We start from the raw sequence: 16,019 nt of genomic DNA on the forward strand, positions 1-16,019 counted from the left end.
GAACCTGTTACAGAAAAAAGAGGGACCGCGGGAAGTAGGGAGAAAGTTTCAAGATTCTAATGTGGAGGGAAGGCGCTGTGTCTTACGAGGTTGGGGACATTGTGCGTTTCAACAGAGGTTTCTGGAAGTATCTCTGGAACTCCGCATAGGATCGATTTAAATTTCATTAACAAATCTATTTTTGAAAATTGCAGTTAAAATAATTCAGACACTCGCATGTGTTAAATTTGGCCTCAATCACAGGGAGTTGAAAATGGTTAACTCGAGGATTGGTGAAGTCGGTCTTGGATTAGATTTTTGTTTTAATTTTTGTTGTTACTGAATTTAAGTGCATCTTAAAACAGCAAATCAAGTAGATTTTTTTTTAAAGTGTTACCATTCACAATGACTTCTCTATGCAATCACAATTGGCTCACTACTTTACAGTCAACCCAAATTGCAGGGGGGAAAAATAGATACTGCAGGTAATGAGATGGTAACCTCCATCCATCTTTCTCATTTCAGTCCATTTATTCAAAAAGTCTTTGTTGAACATTTACTTCACACATGGACCTGTCTTTAATTGACTGTATAAGCTAATGTTATACTTTAAACCTAAAAATAAATTAACAACAATAAACATCGTTTTATGTGTTTTATTTAGTAGGGATCATAAGAGATTTTATTTAAAAACGAAAAACTTTAAAAATGGCTTCCAAGTCTAGTGTAATGATTAGGGGCATGGACTCTGGGGCTGAACAAACCTGGGATCACATCCCAGCTCTGATACTTCCACAGCTGTGTGACCTTAGGCAAGACATTTGCCCTCATTAAGCCTCGTTTTTCTTAATCTATATAATAGGGATCATAATCCTAACTCCACAGAGTTGGTTTTTCTTTTTGTTTTTTGTTTAGATTTTTATTGGGGAATTGGGGGGATGGGAACAGCACTTGGGAATTGGGGGAAGTGGAACAGACAAGTCGCTGTCCCCCTGTTCCTCAGTCCAGCTGTGGAGGACGTTGCTTCACTGGCCCAAGTTGGCACCATCATGCTCCTCCGGGGCAAGGCAGATCAGTTGCGGGCTTCTGGACAGCTGCCCACGGCTGCTGCTGGCCACACAGAGTAGCCCATGGCAACCCACTGCAGCAGGGGCTGCAGCCTACACCTTCACTGGCAACTCAGGGCCGCCCAGCTCCAGGTTGAGCCGCTGTTCAGCATCTTAGCTGTAGAGGGCAGCATCACTGGCCCTCATATGTGGGATCTGAACCAGGGCCCTCTGGCGTCCCAAGCCAGCTCTTAACTATCGCACCACTCACCCAGCCCGCACAGAGTTGTTTTGAAGGTTAAAAGCAGTGTAGAATTCCAGGGTTAATGGGACTTAGATATCCACACAACACTTAACATTTTATACACATTCAGCAAATTAATTCAACAAATATTTATTGAGCCCTTGCTATGAGAAGGTGTTGGCCTTGGCTCTGGTGAAGAACACAAGGCCCTGAGGTGAAAACCTATGTTGACTCAGAGGGGACTGGGCTTAGGACATCAAGCCCCCTAGGCTGTCCCCAGAACAATATGCTATTCCATGTCTGCAGAGCTGCAGATGTAAGAAACACCATCCACATGATGCTCTGGCTTGGGCGGCTGTGTCCAGGGCCCAGTCAGTTTGGCTACCAGCCCACCCCTCTCCTCCAGTTCTAGGATAAAATACACAAAGCTCTTAAGCCCCTGGCCAGAAAATAGATTCTGTCCCCACTCCCCACCCCAATGCACATACTCCAGGTCATTCAATTCCAGGGAAAAACAAGGATTTAGGAAGCAAAAATCAGGGTAAAGTAGGTCACAGCAGGAGGATGGTAATCCCCTTGATGGCTGGCCAGAGCAGTCAGCCCCTGCTCCTGGAAGCCGGATGCTTTTGACCACCTACCAAGTGTGGCCCTGGGAAGAATTTGGGGGTCAGGAGGTCCAGCACCATCCCTCCTAAGAGTACGCCAAACTGAGGGAGTTGCCACAAGATAACACATCCTCCACAATGGGATCATTTTCAGTCTAAACTCTTGTTGACTGTAACACTTCCTATGCTGGACTTAAAGATTCTATCTTTCATTCCACACAGTCCCTGGACAGACACAAAGAGAACCCTTAGGGAGCCCACAGACGGGAATTCTGACCTGAACCCAGATAAAAACAAGCCAGTGTTATCAGTACTGAGACAGAAGAGAGCCCAGGAGCTGTGTGGACTTGCAGGGGGCTGTTGATTCAGCTTGGTCAGGGTTAGGGAATATTTCCTGGAGGAGGTGAAACAGAAAAAGAAGTAGGAGTTCACCGGGAGAAAATGAGGAAGGGTATTTTGAGTACAGAGAATAGATATACAAAGACCTAGAAGAATAAAAGCTTGGACTTTTCTTCTGGAAAATTCTGGTGGTCAAAGGGAGCAGATCTGGGAGGGCTGTTTTCCTGAACTTTCTCCTTTGGTTGATGTGAGAAAATACATAATGACTGGTTGTGAAAGAGAAATGGGGATAAAAAGAACAGGTGACTGAAGCACAGGAGCAAAGACAGGGAAAAGAGGAAGTTAATGGAAGCATCTGAGCTAACTGGAATGGGAGGGTGACTGGGAAGCATGGATGAAGTGGGGCTCCTACACATGTGGGTGGAGGTCTTTGGAGGCACCTGTCACCCTGCAGCCTAAGCCAGGGTCCTATCAGGCCTGATTCCATCCTGAGGACACCGTGTCCCAGCACGGGCTTTAGTATAAATCTAGCCAGCCTAGCTCTGGGCTCCCATCCTGTTCTCCCTCCCTCTGAACTGATTCCTTTGGGCCCCTCTTGTAAAGCCCTCTCCAACTCAGCTCCACTTCTCCCCCACCACTTGCAAGTCTCCATCTTACCTCTGTTGCCCCCATCATGCTCCTTCTCTGAAGCCTCCCCTTATCCCAAGGGCTGGATAGGTAGATCACTCCTCTGTACTGCTACAAGGGGAGTTGCAGGAGTGGACTAATAAACTGTGGGCAGAGCTGGCTTATGTAGGGCATTCTAGACAATGAGAAGAAGCTTAACAGCAGGGGCAGTTTTTCAATATAGAAAATGGAGAATGAAGGGGGAGGGGAGTGAGAGTAGAAGCAGTGAGGTTATGGCAGTGCTGACCTTGGGGTGGTGGGTTAGAGTAGGGTCCTGGTGCTGGTGGTAGAAGACTGATCAAGAGAGGGTCTCACCAGCTCTGAGATTCCTCCTTCCCTCAGGCTCTGCCCACGCTGATTCTTGCTCTTGCTCTCCTCCAGGATGAACAGAGGCTCCTCACCAAATCTATGCTTCCAGAACACTGTCTGGGATTGTTTTGACTTCATGCTGCACACCTCTTCTCAAAGAACAGGTTTGTGGAGAACAGAGGTCAGGGGAACCCTCATTGTGACCCCAGTCTCTGTAGCTCCAGATCACTTTGGGGACCTGATTCCCCACCTTCTGAAACAGGCTCCTCAGATCATACCAAGACCCCAGAGAGGGAGAAGACAGAGCACTTTGAGCTGTCTTGAGGCTAAGTGGTAGTTCAGCAGAGGAGGAGGTGAGATGGTCAGGAGCCTGGAAGCAAGAATGAACCTGGGGAATAGGGGTATGCACTGGGGGTGGGGTAGGACACTCTACCACCTCACAGAGCCCCTAGGGGCCAGGCAGGGCTAGGAATGCCAACCTGGGAGGACAAACCACCAGAGCTCCTGGGACCTGCATGCAATGGAAAGCTCCAAGCTGCCCCTGGGAAATGAGTGTTTGTAAGGATTGAGTCCCCTGTGGTAGCCTTTGCCCCGCCCAAACCGTCTTGGGGATCAGCTTCTGGAGGCCTTCACCACAGCCAAATGCAGCCAGAAGAAAGGAAGTAGCTTAATACAAATATAAATACCTTTAATGAAAGCTGAGCGCACTCTGCAGAGCCTTGAGGGCAGCCACCAGAGCAGAGGTGGCGGCAAGGGTGCTGCTATCTGACCCCAATGGCTAGGCCAGAGGCCCCAGGAGGCAAGTGAGCACCAGAGCAGTGGCCACCAGCAGCAGGAGTGTGGGGGCCAGGGTGGGGGCAGGCGCTGTCGCCCGCAGCGTCTCCTGGTTGGTCTCAGGGCCTGTGCCACGCTCCCGGACGTGCACAGGGGCACCACACAGTGTGTGCAAGTTATCCGGGTGCGGGGCCCGGCGAGCTTCTTGCTGTAGTGACTCCCACACAGCAGCTGCCTCCTCCGGGCAGCCCAACAGGACTTGTGAGGCACAGGTGTGGAAGTCATTCCAAGACCTGTTAAGGGGTTAAGGGAATTAGGTAGGGCAAGGAGGCTTTGGGATAAAAAAGAGGTGAGTCACTGAGGGTGGTGGGAGTCAGGCTGCTGTCCTGGTACCTGCAGACAGTCTCCAGCTTGCCTCCATGGCCCATGCCGTCCCCCAAGCGGATGAGACACTCGGCGAAGCCCTGGTATATGGTGTCACAGTGGCCTGGACCTTCAGCAGCTGCTGCCAAGGGAGATACAAGGACTGGGGGTGGGGATGGAAAATGGCTGATAGGATGAGCCCGCCCACTTCTCCAACCCCCAGGGGCTTGTTTACCCTGGCATGCTCTGGGGACGTGACTCAGTGTGAAAGAGGTGCCCTAGGGAAATGTGGGCACATCTGGGGATCACCTGCTTTGGCTCCCTTCTAGGAGGGACCAGGCAGGATACATGCGGGGGAAGCAGGGGAGGCAGGGTAAATGTCCTTGTGTCCCAGGGGTTGGCTCTTCCTCTGAGCTTCTGGGGCTTCTCCAGCCTCAAGTCAGGTAAAGATGGTCCAAATGAAGGAGTCAGGACATAGTGAAGGGGGGCACGGTCTGGAGCCACACAGACCTTCTCCCGCACTGTCGTTTCTCTGCAGCCTGCACGAGCTTTGCTTGACCGTCCCACCCCATTCCCAAAGACAAGTATTTTTGGACGGGTAGGGCAGGATAGAGGGGGTCAGGATCCAGGCCAGACCCTAACAGAGAACCTCAGAGATCCCAAGGCTGGTCTAGGAATTCCCCCAAAAGCCATGTATCCCTTTACCAGCATGGGGGCTGCGAAATTTTGGGTCCTTCCCCCACAGCTAGGGCTCAGTTCACACCCCTCACTTTTGGTATTAAAGCTACTGGTACACATTATCCCATCCCCGGAGCCTTGCTCTTACTCACCACCCTGGCTCCTAGCGCTCAGAAAGGCTGTGCCCTAGCTCCCACACACCCTAAACCCAGTCTGGTGAGAGGGTATATGTAGCTCAGGCCGGTCCAGTACGCCTGCACTCACCAAGTGGTGGTAATAGCAGCAGCAGCAACAGCCCCAGCGCACGGGGTGGTTGTTGGCGGTGGCGACAGCAGCAGCAGCGCATGATTCCAGGCTGGGAGCCTAGTGCCGGAGCTAGCTAGCAGCTTGGAGTGCAGCCCTTCAGCCCAGCCCCCGGAAGGAGGGGCTGTGATTGGACGGGAGCCGGGGGCGGGGCTTCAAGGCCAGCAGGCGGCCCCGCCTCCAGTACGCAGATTGGCAAAGGAAAGTGTGGTACACTGGGGAGAATAGCTCAGGGGCACCGGACCCTCGCCTCAGAGATGGAGAGAGGAGATCTGGGAGGGCAGCTGAAGATAGGTGTCCAGGCCCCTGGAGTGAGTTGGCCTCCACAGAGCTCCACACAGGTAGAAGAGAGGAGCCAGGAAACACAGGGCAGTTATCAAAGTCACACCAAAGACACACCAAAAGCACATACATACTTCATTTTATTCCAAAAGCATTTAATTGAATTTATCAATGTTTTTCAAAAACAAAAAGATCCAAAGCAGAGGTAAAAAGGAACAAGTGGTATTACAATCTCGGGGGGTCATGCTCCACGCATGGCAGAACCCAAGAAGGCACAATACCCACCCTGGGCCCAGCCTAAACCTGCTGGCTAGCATAACTTGTAGAACACAGCCAGTGCTCCCCCGCTCAAGCACCCCAGAGGTGGGAGCCTGAGCAGGTAAAGGGCAGACATGATCCTGCTTGGGCCTAGGCTTGTCTGCTGGCCTTTAGTGTCATCCCAGCCCTGGGCAAGGCAGGCTTAGCTAAGGGAGGCTGGGGGTCACAAGACCATGCAGCATGAGGCTGAGACGCCGGGCCACTTTGCCAAGTGAGTTGTGTGGCTCAACCTGCAGGAACTGGAAGAGCTTCTGGCGCACCTGGGCCATGACGGAGCCCATGTGGTCCCGAGTGATGGGGTCACTGTGGTCCAGGTGCATCACAGCCTCTTCCAGGTAGCTGGGAGTAGAGGAAAGGGACAGGCTACAGGTGGGCTCCCGCAGATGGGAGCGCCCCCTGGTGGCGCAGAGGCCCAGAGGGACTGCTGACAAGGGAGGCCTCCAAGCCTGAGATGGGTGGGGGCAAAGGGGATTGATGGAGAAATATAGGGAGGGGAGTGAGGCCGGAGTGGGACTCTCTGCTTTGAACTGCTGCTCCACCTCTACCCCAGCCCATCTCCTGGTCCTACCATGTCCACTCACCTGAGCTTGAGGTCAGTTCGAGTGCCAAGGTCAGAGGCCAGTTGCTGGATGAGGGAAAGGAGCACAGGCTGGGAGAGTGGGCAGGGTGGCTGCCCAAAAACCTGGCCTGGGTCCACAGTTTCACACACATACAGCACCAGGTTCAGGTCGGCAGCTGTAAGGGCCTAGGCAGAAAATAGTGTTTATAGCTAATGTCAGGATGGAATGCCAGCTTATCTGCCTGTGTAGCTGAGGATGACTACAGAATGGGACACTGAGGGCTCCAGAAGGGGATGCTCAGGGGCCCAGAGAGAACACAGTAGGGCTGTGTTGTTAATCTAGGGGATCAGAAAAGGTTTCCTGAGAAGGGTGGTCATGAAGCAAGGTAGGCTGAGGTAGGAAGAAAGGGATCCAGGGTCTAGGTAGAGGGAAAAGCAGGGGGAAATGGCCTGGAAGCCAAAGAGAACCAAAACAGTCCATTGGGGCCAGACCACCCAGAGCTTGATGGGTAGAGTGGAATGTATGGTGTGTGGGCCTTTTCAGGAGACACCTGACCCTTAACTGGGCCTAATGCCTGGCATACCTGCTGGAAGGCCTGATTGAGGTGGCCCTGCTGCAGCAACTGTAGGATATGGGCTTGCTGGGCCTGGCAGTCGAGGAGGGCAGTGGGGACAGGTGTGCCAGCAGCTGAGCGCATGGCCTGCATGATGCTAGAGGTGACAGCAGCCTGCTGCTCCTTGAGTGCCACACTCACCTCACCCTTAACAATGCGCTGTACCTGTGCTAAAATTGATTCCTGCAGGCTGCAAAAGAGAGTGAGAAAAATGAGGTAGACAGGAAGTCTGGTCTGGCTCTTTTCAAACCAACCACCTTTCCCAGTGCCCTGCCCACACACCTGCCCACAGCCACATGCAGCTGGTGCTGCACCTCAGCCCGAACACTGCTGGACACAGTAGCTGCCATCTGCTCAGTGGCACCCTGCAGGGTGCTGACCAGGCCCCGCAGCTGGGCCAACACAGGCTCCCGTGCCTCCTGCTCTCGCGCCTTCCGGCTCTTCATGTGGCTCTCTAGCTGCTGCAAGTCTGAGAGGTGACCATGGGGGCATGAGAGGAGCGGTAGGGGAGAAAGAAACAGCTTCTCCCACCTTGGGGCATATGATTCCACTTACATTCCTGTGTGCCTAGTCGGAAGCTATCATTGATCTGCTGGAACATGGCCTGGCAGCTCTTCTCGAAGGCGGGCAGCACCACACTCTGGAAGGCTTCACGGTAGGCGGCCTGCATTGGCCCCTGTAACGTGTCTGCAGCTGCCCGGGCGATGGCATCTGTCAAGTTCTGGGACAGAGGGAAGAGCTTGGCTGAGTTGAAAGCCTGGGCCTAAGTTGACCTAACCAGGCCCAGCAAGCACCAACCTCCCTCATCTTGGGCCCTGTAGCACCTTGGACTTCAGCAGCTTGGAGATATTCTCTTTCATACTACCCTCCACAGCTGTGAGCTTGGTGGCCACTGAGTTGCTCAGTTGGCCCGCCACGGGCTCCAGACTCCTAGAGACACCTGGGGCAGAGTGAGAAGGGAGAGATGGAGACATGAGAGGAAGCTTAACAGGTAGGGGGCCGCACTCCCACCAGGCCCTCCCAGAAAAAATCTCAATGCAATACTCACATGGAGGTACTGTCTTTTTTATCTCATCCCGTAAGCTACGCTCCAGCCGCCCAGCTACAGCTGAAGACAGCGCCTGGGACAGCTGTTGTGTCAGCTGCTCTTGCAGCTGCCCACCCCGTTGCTGCCCTTCTGCCAGTGCCCGCTCCAGCCGCCGCTCTGTGTTATAGCTAAGGAACAGGCCTGGAGCAGGTGCTGTATCCCTTCCTGGTCCAAGAACGCTACAGCTGCCCCTACCCCTCTTGATGCTGGGCCACTGCCCACAAGGATACGCTCTTGTTCATGCCGGGACTCGAGGGCACGTTCTACGTGGCCTGTGACGGTGCTCTGCAGGCCTTCGAGTTGGGTGCACAGACGCTGCAGTAGCTCTTCCTGGCTGTGCTGCAGCTCTGCCAGCTCTCTCTGCTGTTGCCAAATTATGGCTGGCCAGTCCTCAGGGGGCTCTGCCACCTGCCAGTAGCACTGACAGTCATATGATGCCCGCCCCACCCGTCACCACACACTAGACCAGTGAATGGCTCAGAACCCTTCCCTACCCTCAAGGAGGAGCCTCAGAAATAGAAAGGGTGTTTTCTCACTCACCTGGTGCTCCATGAGCCGAGACCCCATGGCTGAATCCCTGCCAAAGGCGAGAAGCACCTCAGTCCTAGACAGCCTGGGGACCACCCCTCTCCCTGGCCCCAGGGCCCCTCCTACCCGTCATCCTTTTTGCCCTTCCTCTTGAGCTTGGGTGAGGCCCGAGGGGATCCCTTGGTCTTCCAGTCCTTGGCAGGCAGCCGTGGAGTGGAAACTTTGGCGCCAAAGCCCCCTGCAGCAGACGCAAGGCTGGCCACCTCATCATCATGGTCACTGTGGGAAGGGGAGAGAGAGGGATATGCACCTACCACTTGCTGACCCTCCCTCGTGAGAGGAAGGATATGGGGTGGCACCTACCTTTGTTCAGCGCTGGTGTCCTGGCTGTCATGTTGCTGCAGCAGGTGATAAGGTGGTCGATGAAAGGCCAGGATCTTGTGCTTTTCCTGGAGGCCATTCCTGGGGCTGTAGGGACAGCCCAATTCAGCAGTGGATGACTCTATCTGAAGCCCCTACCATCAGCACGCTTTTCCCCTCCCAAGCTCCTCACCTTTCTGCCAGGCTGCTGCAGGTCTCCCGAGTAATGTCTGGTGCTGTAGGCCAAACCTGACTATCAGGGGCTGTGGCCTCTTGAGTCAAGGCCACCTCCAGGAGAGAAGGGGTACTATGCCGATCCCCGTCCCCAGGCCCTCCATCCAGGCCAAGCTGGGGCCCAAGCTCAGGCCCCGGCCTGGGCCGTGGGGACAGCAGGTGTAGCGCTGAGGCAGCTGAGGCCATACTGTCTGGCTCAAGGCCCTCAGGAGCAGAGGAGCCAAAGCCACGGGACAGGGCCTCAGATGCGATCTCAGGGATGTCCTGCGACAGGGCAGTGGAAGCCGAGGAGATAACATCGGGGGAGCGGGTACGGCTGGGGGAAGCCTGGGGTAGCCCCAGGGGCTCCACTTCCTGCAGCTCCAGAGAGAGTCCAGAGGCAGCAGTTGGCACCTGAGGTGAACCAAAAATGGGGACATAAGTGGTGGGGAATAGGAATGCGGAGAGGCAGAGATGAGGCACTGATGTTTGCAGTGATGAGATGGGGCAGTGGGGAAGGGAGAATGCAGTCAAAAACAGCCACAGTCCAGGAGGAGAGGAGGTAGGGATGGAGAGGGTTCAATTATCCTCCAGGAACATGGGAAGCTAAGATGACCTCAAGGGAAACATGGGCCACCTGAGGCAGAACAGGACAAGCAGAGAGGGTGCTATGGGAGGAGACTGCCACCAATCTGCCCGCTGCTATACACTAGCTACTCTGCACTTCACACACAAATGCACACACACACCTGTCCAGGTGCTTTGGAAGTCAATTTGTCAGCAGGACCTGGGAGCAGACCAGGCAGGAGGCTGCGTGGGCTTGCCTGCAGGCTGCTGCTGCTCATTGTCAGACTGCCATCCAGCTGCAGCTTGTGGCTCAGGGTCAGTTCCTCAGGAGGTCTGGTGGCAGGAAGGGTGAAGCGTAAGCAACCAGAGCTTGACATTACCTGGTACCAGCCCCTGCCATCCCCCAACTCTGACCCTCATTTCACCTGGGCAAGGAGGGGTCTACAGCCGAGGTACTACTCATGGCGGACACAGCTGTAAGAGAAGAGCTGCTGCTGCTGCTGCTGCTGCTGCTGCTGCTACTGCTGCTGCTGTTACTAGGGGATACAGCGATCTGAGGAGATGCAGACAGGAAGAGCTGTGGCCTGTGGTTGGGGATTCCTACGTCTCCCTGCCCTGAGCATCAAGCCCCTCCCCCAGCACACCTGCTGCAGGGAGGTACTAGGTGTCATGAAAGCGTCAGGTGTCATCAACTTGGGCTTGGTCTCACTGCTCAGACTGAGGAAGTCAGCAGGTGCAGGCAGCTCCACGATGCGCCGGAGATCAGGCTGGGAGCCGTGAGCAGCTGACTCCAGGCCCTCAGAGCCCAGTTCAGGCCGAGGCTCTCCAAATGCTGTGGGGAAAGCTGCCTCTTGAGTCAGATCTCAGACCTCGGCCAGTCTAATCTACTTCCCTCTCATCCCTCACTCACCAAAGTCCTCGTGAGCAGTGTGGATAGAGAGCGGGGCAACCACATCAGGATTCAGCTGCGGCTGGAAGCGGATCTGCACATCTTGCAATGCCCTGCAGGAAGAGAAAAAGACTAGGAGAGGGCTCAAAGGGGCCAGAGTCAGTAGCGTGAGGAGGGGCACAGACAGGGCACAGGTTGGCATCCCCAACACACTCACTTAGTATGCACACAAAAGAGCTTGATGAGCACACCGGCTGCAGACTCCATGGCACCAGCTCCGTGGATCCCATCTGCAAAGGACAGTGTGGACAACTTAGCCCCTGGCCCTCTGTGCCTCAGCATTCCCTACATACCAACATATATATCCCTAACCCTGAGCAGCTCACCAGCCCCTAGGCTGTCATTCTCTTCTTCAGCAGGCAGCACCTCAGTGTGCCTCAGCCGACAGCGACTCACAACCTGGATACCAAAGCTCAGCACAGGGTGTGTGAGCAGGAACTCAGAGATGGAGCTAAAGCAGGCACGGCCCTCCTCCTGGTTCTGCAGCAGCTCCATCACGTAGAGGACCTGCACAGGCAGTGCATTCACAGCTGACCTCAGAGGCTGGGAGGGCTGTGGATGTACCACACATCCCTGTCCTCCCTGATGATACCAGCCCTGCCCAGGGGTGTCCCCACCGCAGTCTACCTTCCGTTGCACATCACTGAGAATCAGGTATTCTGCTGAGAGGTCCAGGCAAACTTTGAGGCTGGGGAGCACACTCACTGAGCTGAAGATATCTGGGGAGAAGCTGGGGTGCCACAAGGCAGGATGAATGAGACTGAGAAAACGGAAAGAACCCACATCCCCAGCCCTGCTAGCCCTGACCTCTCATGCTTACCGAATGGTCTGCAGGCAGGTCCAGGACACCGTGCACCACATCTTTAGCTCCCGATTCTGGTCAGCACCAGTAATGAGGAACCTCCAGAAAGGGACCCTGAAAAGCAACAAGGCACTGAGTAGCTGGCTAGCCCCTCTGCTGGGAGCCCAAGGTCCAGCCCACCACCCACCTGCCTGCCCACTCACTCACTCAGGGTCCTGTTTCTTATGGTTGTCACAGAACAGGAGGCAAGAGAGGGGCCGACCATCATGAGGCTTCCACTCATGCAAACACCTGAAAGCAGGCCGATAAGGGGCCTGAGTGGGTGATCTGGCCCCCTAGTTGGGGGTTCCCAATCCCTCAGGTCCTAACTTACCTTGGCTCATCCTGCCCCTCAATGTAGATCTGCCAGAACTTGATGAAGCCATCATGGCTTGCAGTAGCTAGCACAGTCCCATCAGGTGAGAGGGCCCCTTCACTCAGGTACTGGGAACCCAAAGAGCTTTGGTTTGCCACCTGACTAGAGGTGGGAGCAGCCTGTCTCAGATGAGAATGGTAGTGAACTAGGCTGACCCACAGTGGATTTGCACATTTGTGTGAAAGATTGAATGAATGGGGGGCCGTAAAGAAGATCAGACCCACGAGGTGCAGCCACATAAGGCATGAGCTCCACAAGTAAGAGTCACTTTGTGCTCAGAGTCCCCATGGGCAGAATCCTGTAAAGCTATCTGGGCAGCTATGGGTATGGGAATAGATGAGGGACATGAGGGGAGAGGGCAAGGGAGGCAGTCAGTTGCAGGCTTACTGTGCTGTGGCTTTTTACCACGATGAAGCCCTGCTTGATTTGACCAATATCCACAGGCCAGGTGCTATGGTTGGAGCGGAGCATGTCCAGGTCCCACACCTCAGCCTGGAGGGTACAGAGGGTTGAGTATTCAGTCCATGCCCATCCCATAGCTGCTCTGTACCCCCCCCATTCCCAGCCTCCTCACCCGGTCCTCGTGCAACAAGGCCACCGTTGGGCTGCCCTCCTCACAGCAGTCCTCACTCTCCTCGGGGATGAAGGGACACCAGATGATCCTACGGAAGTGGTTCAGTGGTGTGCCCTCTGGCTGCCGGATATGGACCAAAATCTCTTCTCTGAGCAGGGTGTTAAGGGCTAGACAAGTGGATGATGAGATGTGTCTGGCAGCCCCAGCTCCACCCACCTTTCTTCAGAACCCCATCCCACCCCAGGGAAAGGATACTGAATTTTGCCATTAACCAAAGCCAAGCGCCACACGAACAGGTTGCCTGCCTCATCCAGGCAGGCCAGCTGTGAGGAGTTGAGGTGTGCGAAGGTCAGGTCAGCCACACTGCCTGTGAAGCCCTTGAGTAGGGTCCGCTCTGAAGTGGTGACACTGATCACCCGCACCATTGCTGAGCCATTGTTGGCAGCTGGAATCAGGACAGCAGTTGGCCATGAGTATCTAGGCCTAGGCAGCAGCAGAGAAGCCCTGCCCTTGCCTGCCTCACTGCCACCACCAGCCCCAAGCTTGGTTTTCCCACTTGGCTCCCCAAGGCCTGGCAGACATGGGGGAAGCACAGACAAGCCTTCCATTGTATCCCTAAGATGTGAGTGGGCTGAATGGCCTGACACTGAATCTGCATCTCTGGGACTTCCAGCAGAACGCCTCCCCCTTCTCCCCTGACTCTACTCACCCCGAATAGCATAGGCCAAGAAGGAGTTAGACACAGCAATCAGGTTGCCATAGTAGTATTTCTGCTCCCAGTCATACTTGGCGACAGGCTGGATTTTCACCTGAGAACCAAGGGTGAGAAAGTTCATAGAAGCTGAGGGCCAAGGCAGCTTTCCCAGGGCTTAGGTGGTCCCCAGCAACCCTGGGGACAGTAAGAGGCCACATGTGCAAGCCCAGCCACCCAATCACAACTCCTGGGGCCAGATTCCCATAGACACTTGGTAGCCAGCCGTGGCTTCCTGATACCAAGGCATACTACCTGTCTGTTAAGGTGGTCCCCATAGGAACTGGCACTATGGGAGGAGGGAAGGAGAGGCTGAGTGTGTCCCCACCCACCATATATGCCACAACATTCTGGTACTCACCTTGTTGCTCCCTCGTGCCTTGCTCGAGATGCTAGAGTCACTGCTGGCCACAATCTCCACCTCCTTGGCCAAAATCCCAATACAGGTGGAGCTGTCGTCTCCAGAGAGGCAGCTGGGGGGAGGGGTGCATGAGCTTGACTCTTGTTCACCCCAAGTTTCAATGGGTAGGGTTGGGATGGGGAGAGGATATAGCCATCATGATGTACAGCTCTGCCTGGTCCACTAGTCCCCAGACCCATAGCTTTCCTTGCTCACCTCCATCCTTGAGAATGCTAAACCAGGAACCTAAACTCCAGATCCAGGCCAAGCTCCTGAACTTGTCCTCACCCCTCATGCTACTGCAAGCTCAATGTGGTTAAGATGGATGCCCTCCATCCCAGGGCATCTAGTCCGGGAGCAGCAGAGGCTGCTTGGCCCTTCTCTCCCCCCATCTCATGCCTTCAGCTAGCAGACATCCCAAAGGCCCCATTACCACCATCATCTCCCAGGCACTCACATGACCTGCTTCTCCTGCAGGTTAATAGGTGGCATGGCCCGGAGACCAGGCTTGTTTGCTGAAGTACCATCACCTGAGCAGAGGGGGTCTGGGACCAGGAGCCCATTGAGGTCCCCATTGTAGGTGTTCGATGGCCGCTGGCTCTCTGCACTGGGGCCTAGGAACAGAGAGAGCCACTAGTATGAGTTTGTACCACCTGCACACTGGCCCCTCCTCCTGCAGAACTTCCTTTTAGAACCATGTAGTGCTCTAGGGACACTCAATTGAGGCATGTCCGTGGAGGGGAGGGCCCTTTGTTATCTCTTATTCCATAAACACTGATGGTGAACCCAATGTATCCCAGGTTCAAGGATGAACATGAGGCTCTTCTACCTGGAAGCAGGGTGCAAGCTATCAAGGACCCTCTGAAGCCAATTAATACTCAGGTCTGTGTCAGCACAGGGGGACTCTCTCTCTTGAGGGAGGGCATGGGCAAGGGTCAGGACAGATTTCATAGAAGGGGCACCACCAGAGCCAGTGTGGCCGGAAGACACAAACATGGGAAGGGTGGAGGGAAAAAACAAGGCTGCAGAGGTCTTAGGTATGAGGCTGGGTGCTTAGATTCTCTCTGTGGCAATGAGAGTCACAAGAGTTTTAACAGGGAAGGCGACATGGTCAGCACTGGCCAGAGGGCTGATTGCTCTAAGGCAGCATGCATGACAGTTGAGAATCTGGGTGAGAGATACCAGGGCCTAGCCAGTGGTTCTCAACCTGTGGGTCGCAACCCCTTTGGGGGTCGAATGACCCTTTCACAGGGGTCGCCTAAGACCATCGGAAAACAAAAAGATATTTACATTACAATTCATAACAGTAGCAAAATTACAGTTATAGAGTAGCAATGAAAATAATTTTATGGTTGGGGGTCACCACAACATGAGGAACTGTATTAAGGGGTCGCGGCATTAGGAAGGTTGAGAACCACTGGCCTAGACCAAGGTAGTGGCAGGGGTTGGGGAAGAGAGGACAGGCTCCTAAGGCATGGAGGGACACTGATAAAATGTGGGAGTAAGAAAGAAAGAAGGCCTGCCCCAAATGGCTCAGAAGAAGCTATCTTCAGTGAGTAAACTCAGGATGAATGGACATGAAGAAACTGGACAAAGGGGAAAGAAACTACAGTAAAACCTTGGATTGTGAGTAACTTGGTTTGCGAATGTTCCGCAAGACGAGCAAACATTTCTAATACATTTTAACGTGGTAAACGAGTGATGTGTTGCAATACGAATAGTTTGTTTCCAGAATGAATTATGCTTGCAAACCAAGGTATTATTGTATGGGGTAGCGTGTGGAGTCAGGAAGACACCATTTCAGTTGTTTGCTATTGGCTGAGTTTCAAGCACCCTCACAAGCTCCAATACGACTCCAAAACTCCCAGGTGGCAAGGAGACTAGGGTTCCACATTCAGGATCACAGCATGTTTTTAGTCACAAAACAAGTCTGGAGTCTGATATTGTCCTCCAGTAAGAGGAGACAAGCCAGAGCTACTAGGCAAACAGGAGAATCAAGTACCAATCAATAAACAAGGAGTTCAGAAATGCCCATCGGTAGATGACTGGATTAAGAAACTGCGGTACATTTAGACAATGGAGTATTACTCCACTATAAAGAAGAATGAAATCGTACCATTTGGGACGATATGGATGGACTTAGAGACTATTATGTTAAGTGAAACAAGTCAGTTGGAGAAAGACAAATACCATATGATTACACTTATATGTGGAATCTAAAAAACTGAATGAACGAGGGAAGTGGGCAGAGGTGGTCTCGGAGATATGGAGGAGCAACTGATGGCTGTTGGTTG

At 53.8% G+C, this 16,019-nt stretch overlaps 2 protein-coding genes across 5 annotated transcripts in view; both read right to left on the bottom strand.

The window, feature by feature from the left end:
- Positions 1–3,855: 3,855 nt before the first annotated feature.
- Positions 3,856–5,615, bottom strand: NRN1L (neuritin 1 like). Of its 3 annotated transcripts, none has more exons than XM_019655363.1 (3): positions 5,268–5,615; positions 4,356–4,464; positions 3,856–4,255 (listed from the first exon to the last, which is right to left on the bottom strand). In XM_019655363.1, the coding sequence occupies exons 1-3, from the start codon at positions 5,347–5,349 to the stop codon at positions 3,967–3,969; spliced, it is 480 nt and encodes a 159-aa protein (XP_019510908.1). In that variant the 5' UTR covers positions 5,350–5,615; the 3' UTR covers positions 3,856–3,966. The 3 variants fall into 3 exon arrangements, with proteins under 3 accessions (XP_019510908.1, XP_019510900.1, XP_019510893.1); XM_019655355.1 differs by having other exon boundaries at positions 4,356–4,467; XM_019655348.1 differs by having other exon boundaries at positions 4,356–4,488.
- Positions 5,616–5,722: 107 nt separating this feature from the next.
- Positions 5,723–16,019, bottom strand: part of EDC4 (enhancer of mRNA decapping 4) — a 12,492-nt gene continuing 2,195 nt past the window's right edge. Inside the window, exons 2-29 of one of the 2 annotated variants that reach the window (XM_019655335.1) lie at positions 14,183–14,339; positions 13,687–13,798; positions 13,284–13,383; positions 12,830–13,019; positions 12,575–12,722; positions 12,388–12,492; positions 11,959–12,068; positions 11,793–11,876; positions 11,604–11,699; positions 11,411–11,513; positions 11,110–11,290; positions 10,941–11,013; positions 10,745–10,836; positions 10,479–10,666; positions 10,260–10,387; positions 10,017–10,167; positions 9,248–9,681; positions 9,058–9,162; positions 8,821–8,973; positions 8,707–8,743; positions 8,397–8,574; positions 8,128–8,283; positions 7,904–8,019; positions 7,635–7,800; positions 7,362–7,548; positions 7,050–7,269; positions 6,488–6,651; positions 5,723–6,245 (exon numbers count right to left, since the gene is read on the bottom strand). In XM_019655335.1, the coding sequence (XP_019510880.1) occupies positions 6,053–6,245; positions 6,488–6,651; positions 7,050–7,269; positions 7,362–7,548; positions 7,635–7,800; positions 7,904–8,019; positions 8,128–8,283; positions 8,397–8,574; positions 8,707–8,743; positions 8,821–8,973; positions 9,058–9,162; positions 9,248–9,681; positions 10,017–10,167; positions 10,260–10,387; positions 10,479–10,666; positions 10,745–10,836; positions 10,941–11,013; positions 11,110–11,290; positions 11,411–11,513; positions 11,604–11,699; positions 11,793–11,876; positions 11,959–12,068; positions 12,388–12,492; positions 12,575–12,722; positions 12,830–13,019; positions 13,284–13,383; positions 13,687–13,798; positions 14,183–14,339 (4,127 nt within the window). In that variant the 3' untranslated portion in view covers positions 5,723–6,052. Of the gene's footprint in view, positions 6,246–6,487; positions 6,652–7,049; positions 7,270–7,361; positions 7,549–7,634; positions 7,801–7,903; positions 8,020–8,127; positions 8,284–8,396; positions 8,575–8,706; positions 8,744–8,820; positions 8,974–9,057; positions 9,163–9,247; positions 9,682–10,016; positions 10,168–10,259; positions 10,388–10,478; positions 10,679–10,744; positions 10,837–10,940; positions 11,014–11,109; positions 11,291–11,410; positions 11,514–11,603; positions 11,700–11,792; positions 11,877–11,958; positions 12,069–12,387; positions 12,493–12,574; positions 12,723–12,829; positions 13,020–13,283; positions 13,384–13,686; positions 13,799–14,182; positions 14,340–16,019 lie in introns of both variants that reach the window. The other variant, XM_019655325.1, reaches the window with a different exon arrangement.

This window comes from Hipposideros armiger, unplaced genomic scaffold, assembly GCF_001890085.2.
Source record: "Hipposideros armiger isolate ML-2016 unplaced genomic scaffold, ASM189008v1 scaffold_9, whole genome shotgun sequence".
In the NCBI taxonomy this organism is placed as follows: Eukaryota; Metazoa; Chordata; class Mammalia; order Chiroptera; family Hipposideridae; genus Hipposideros; species Hipposideros armiger.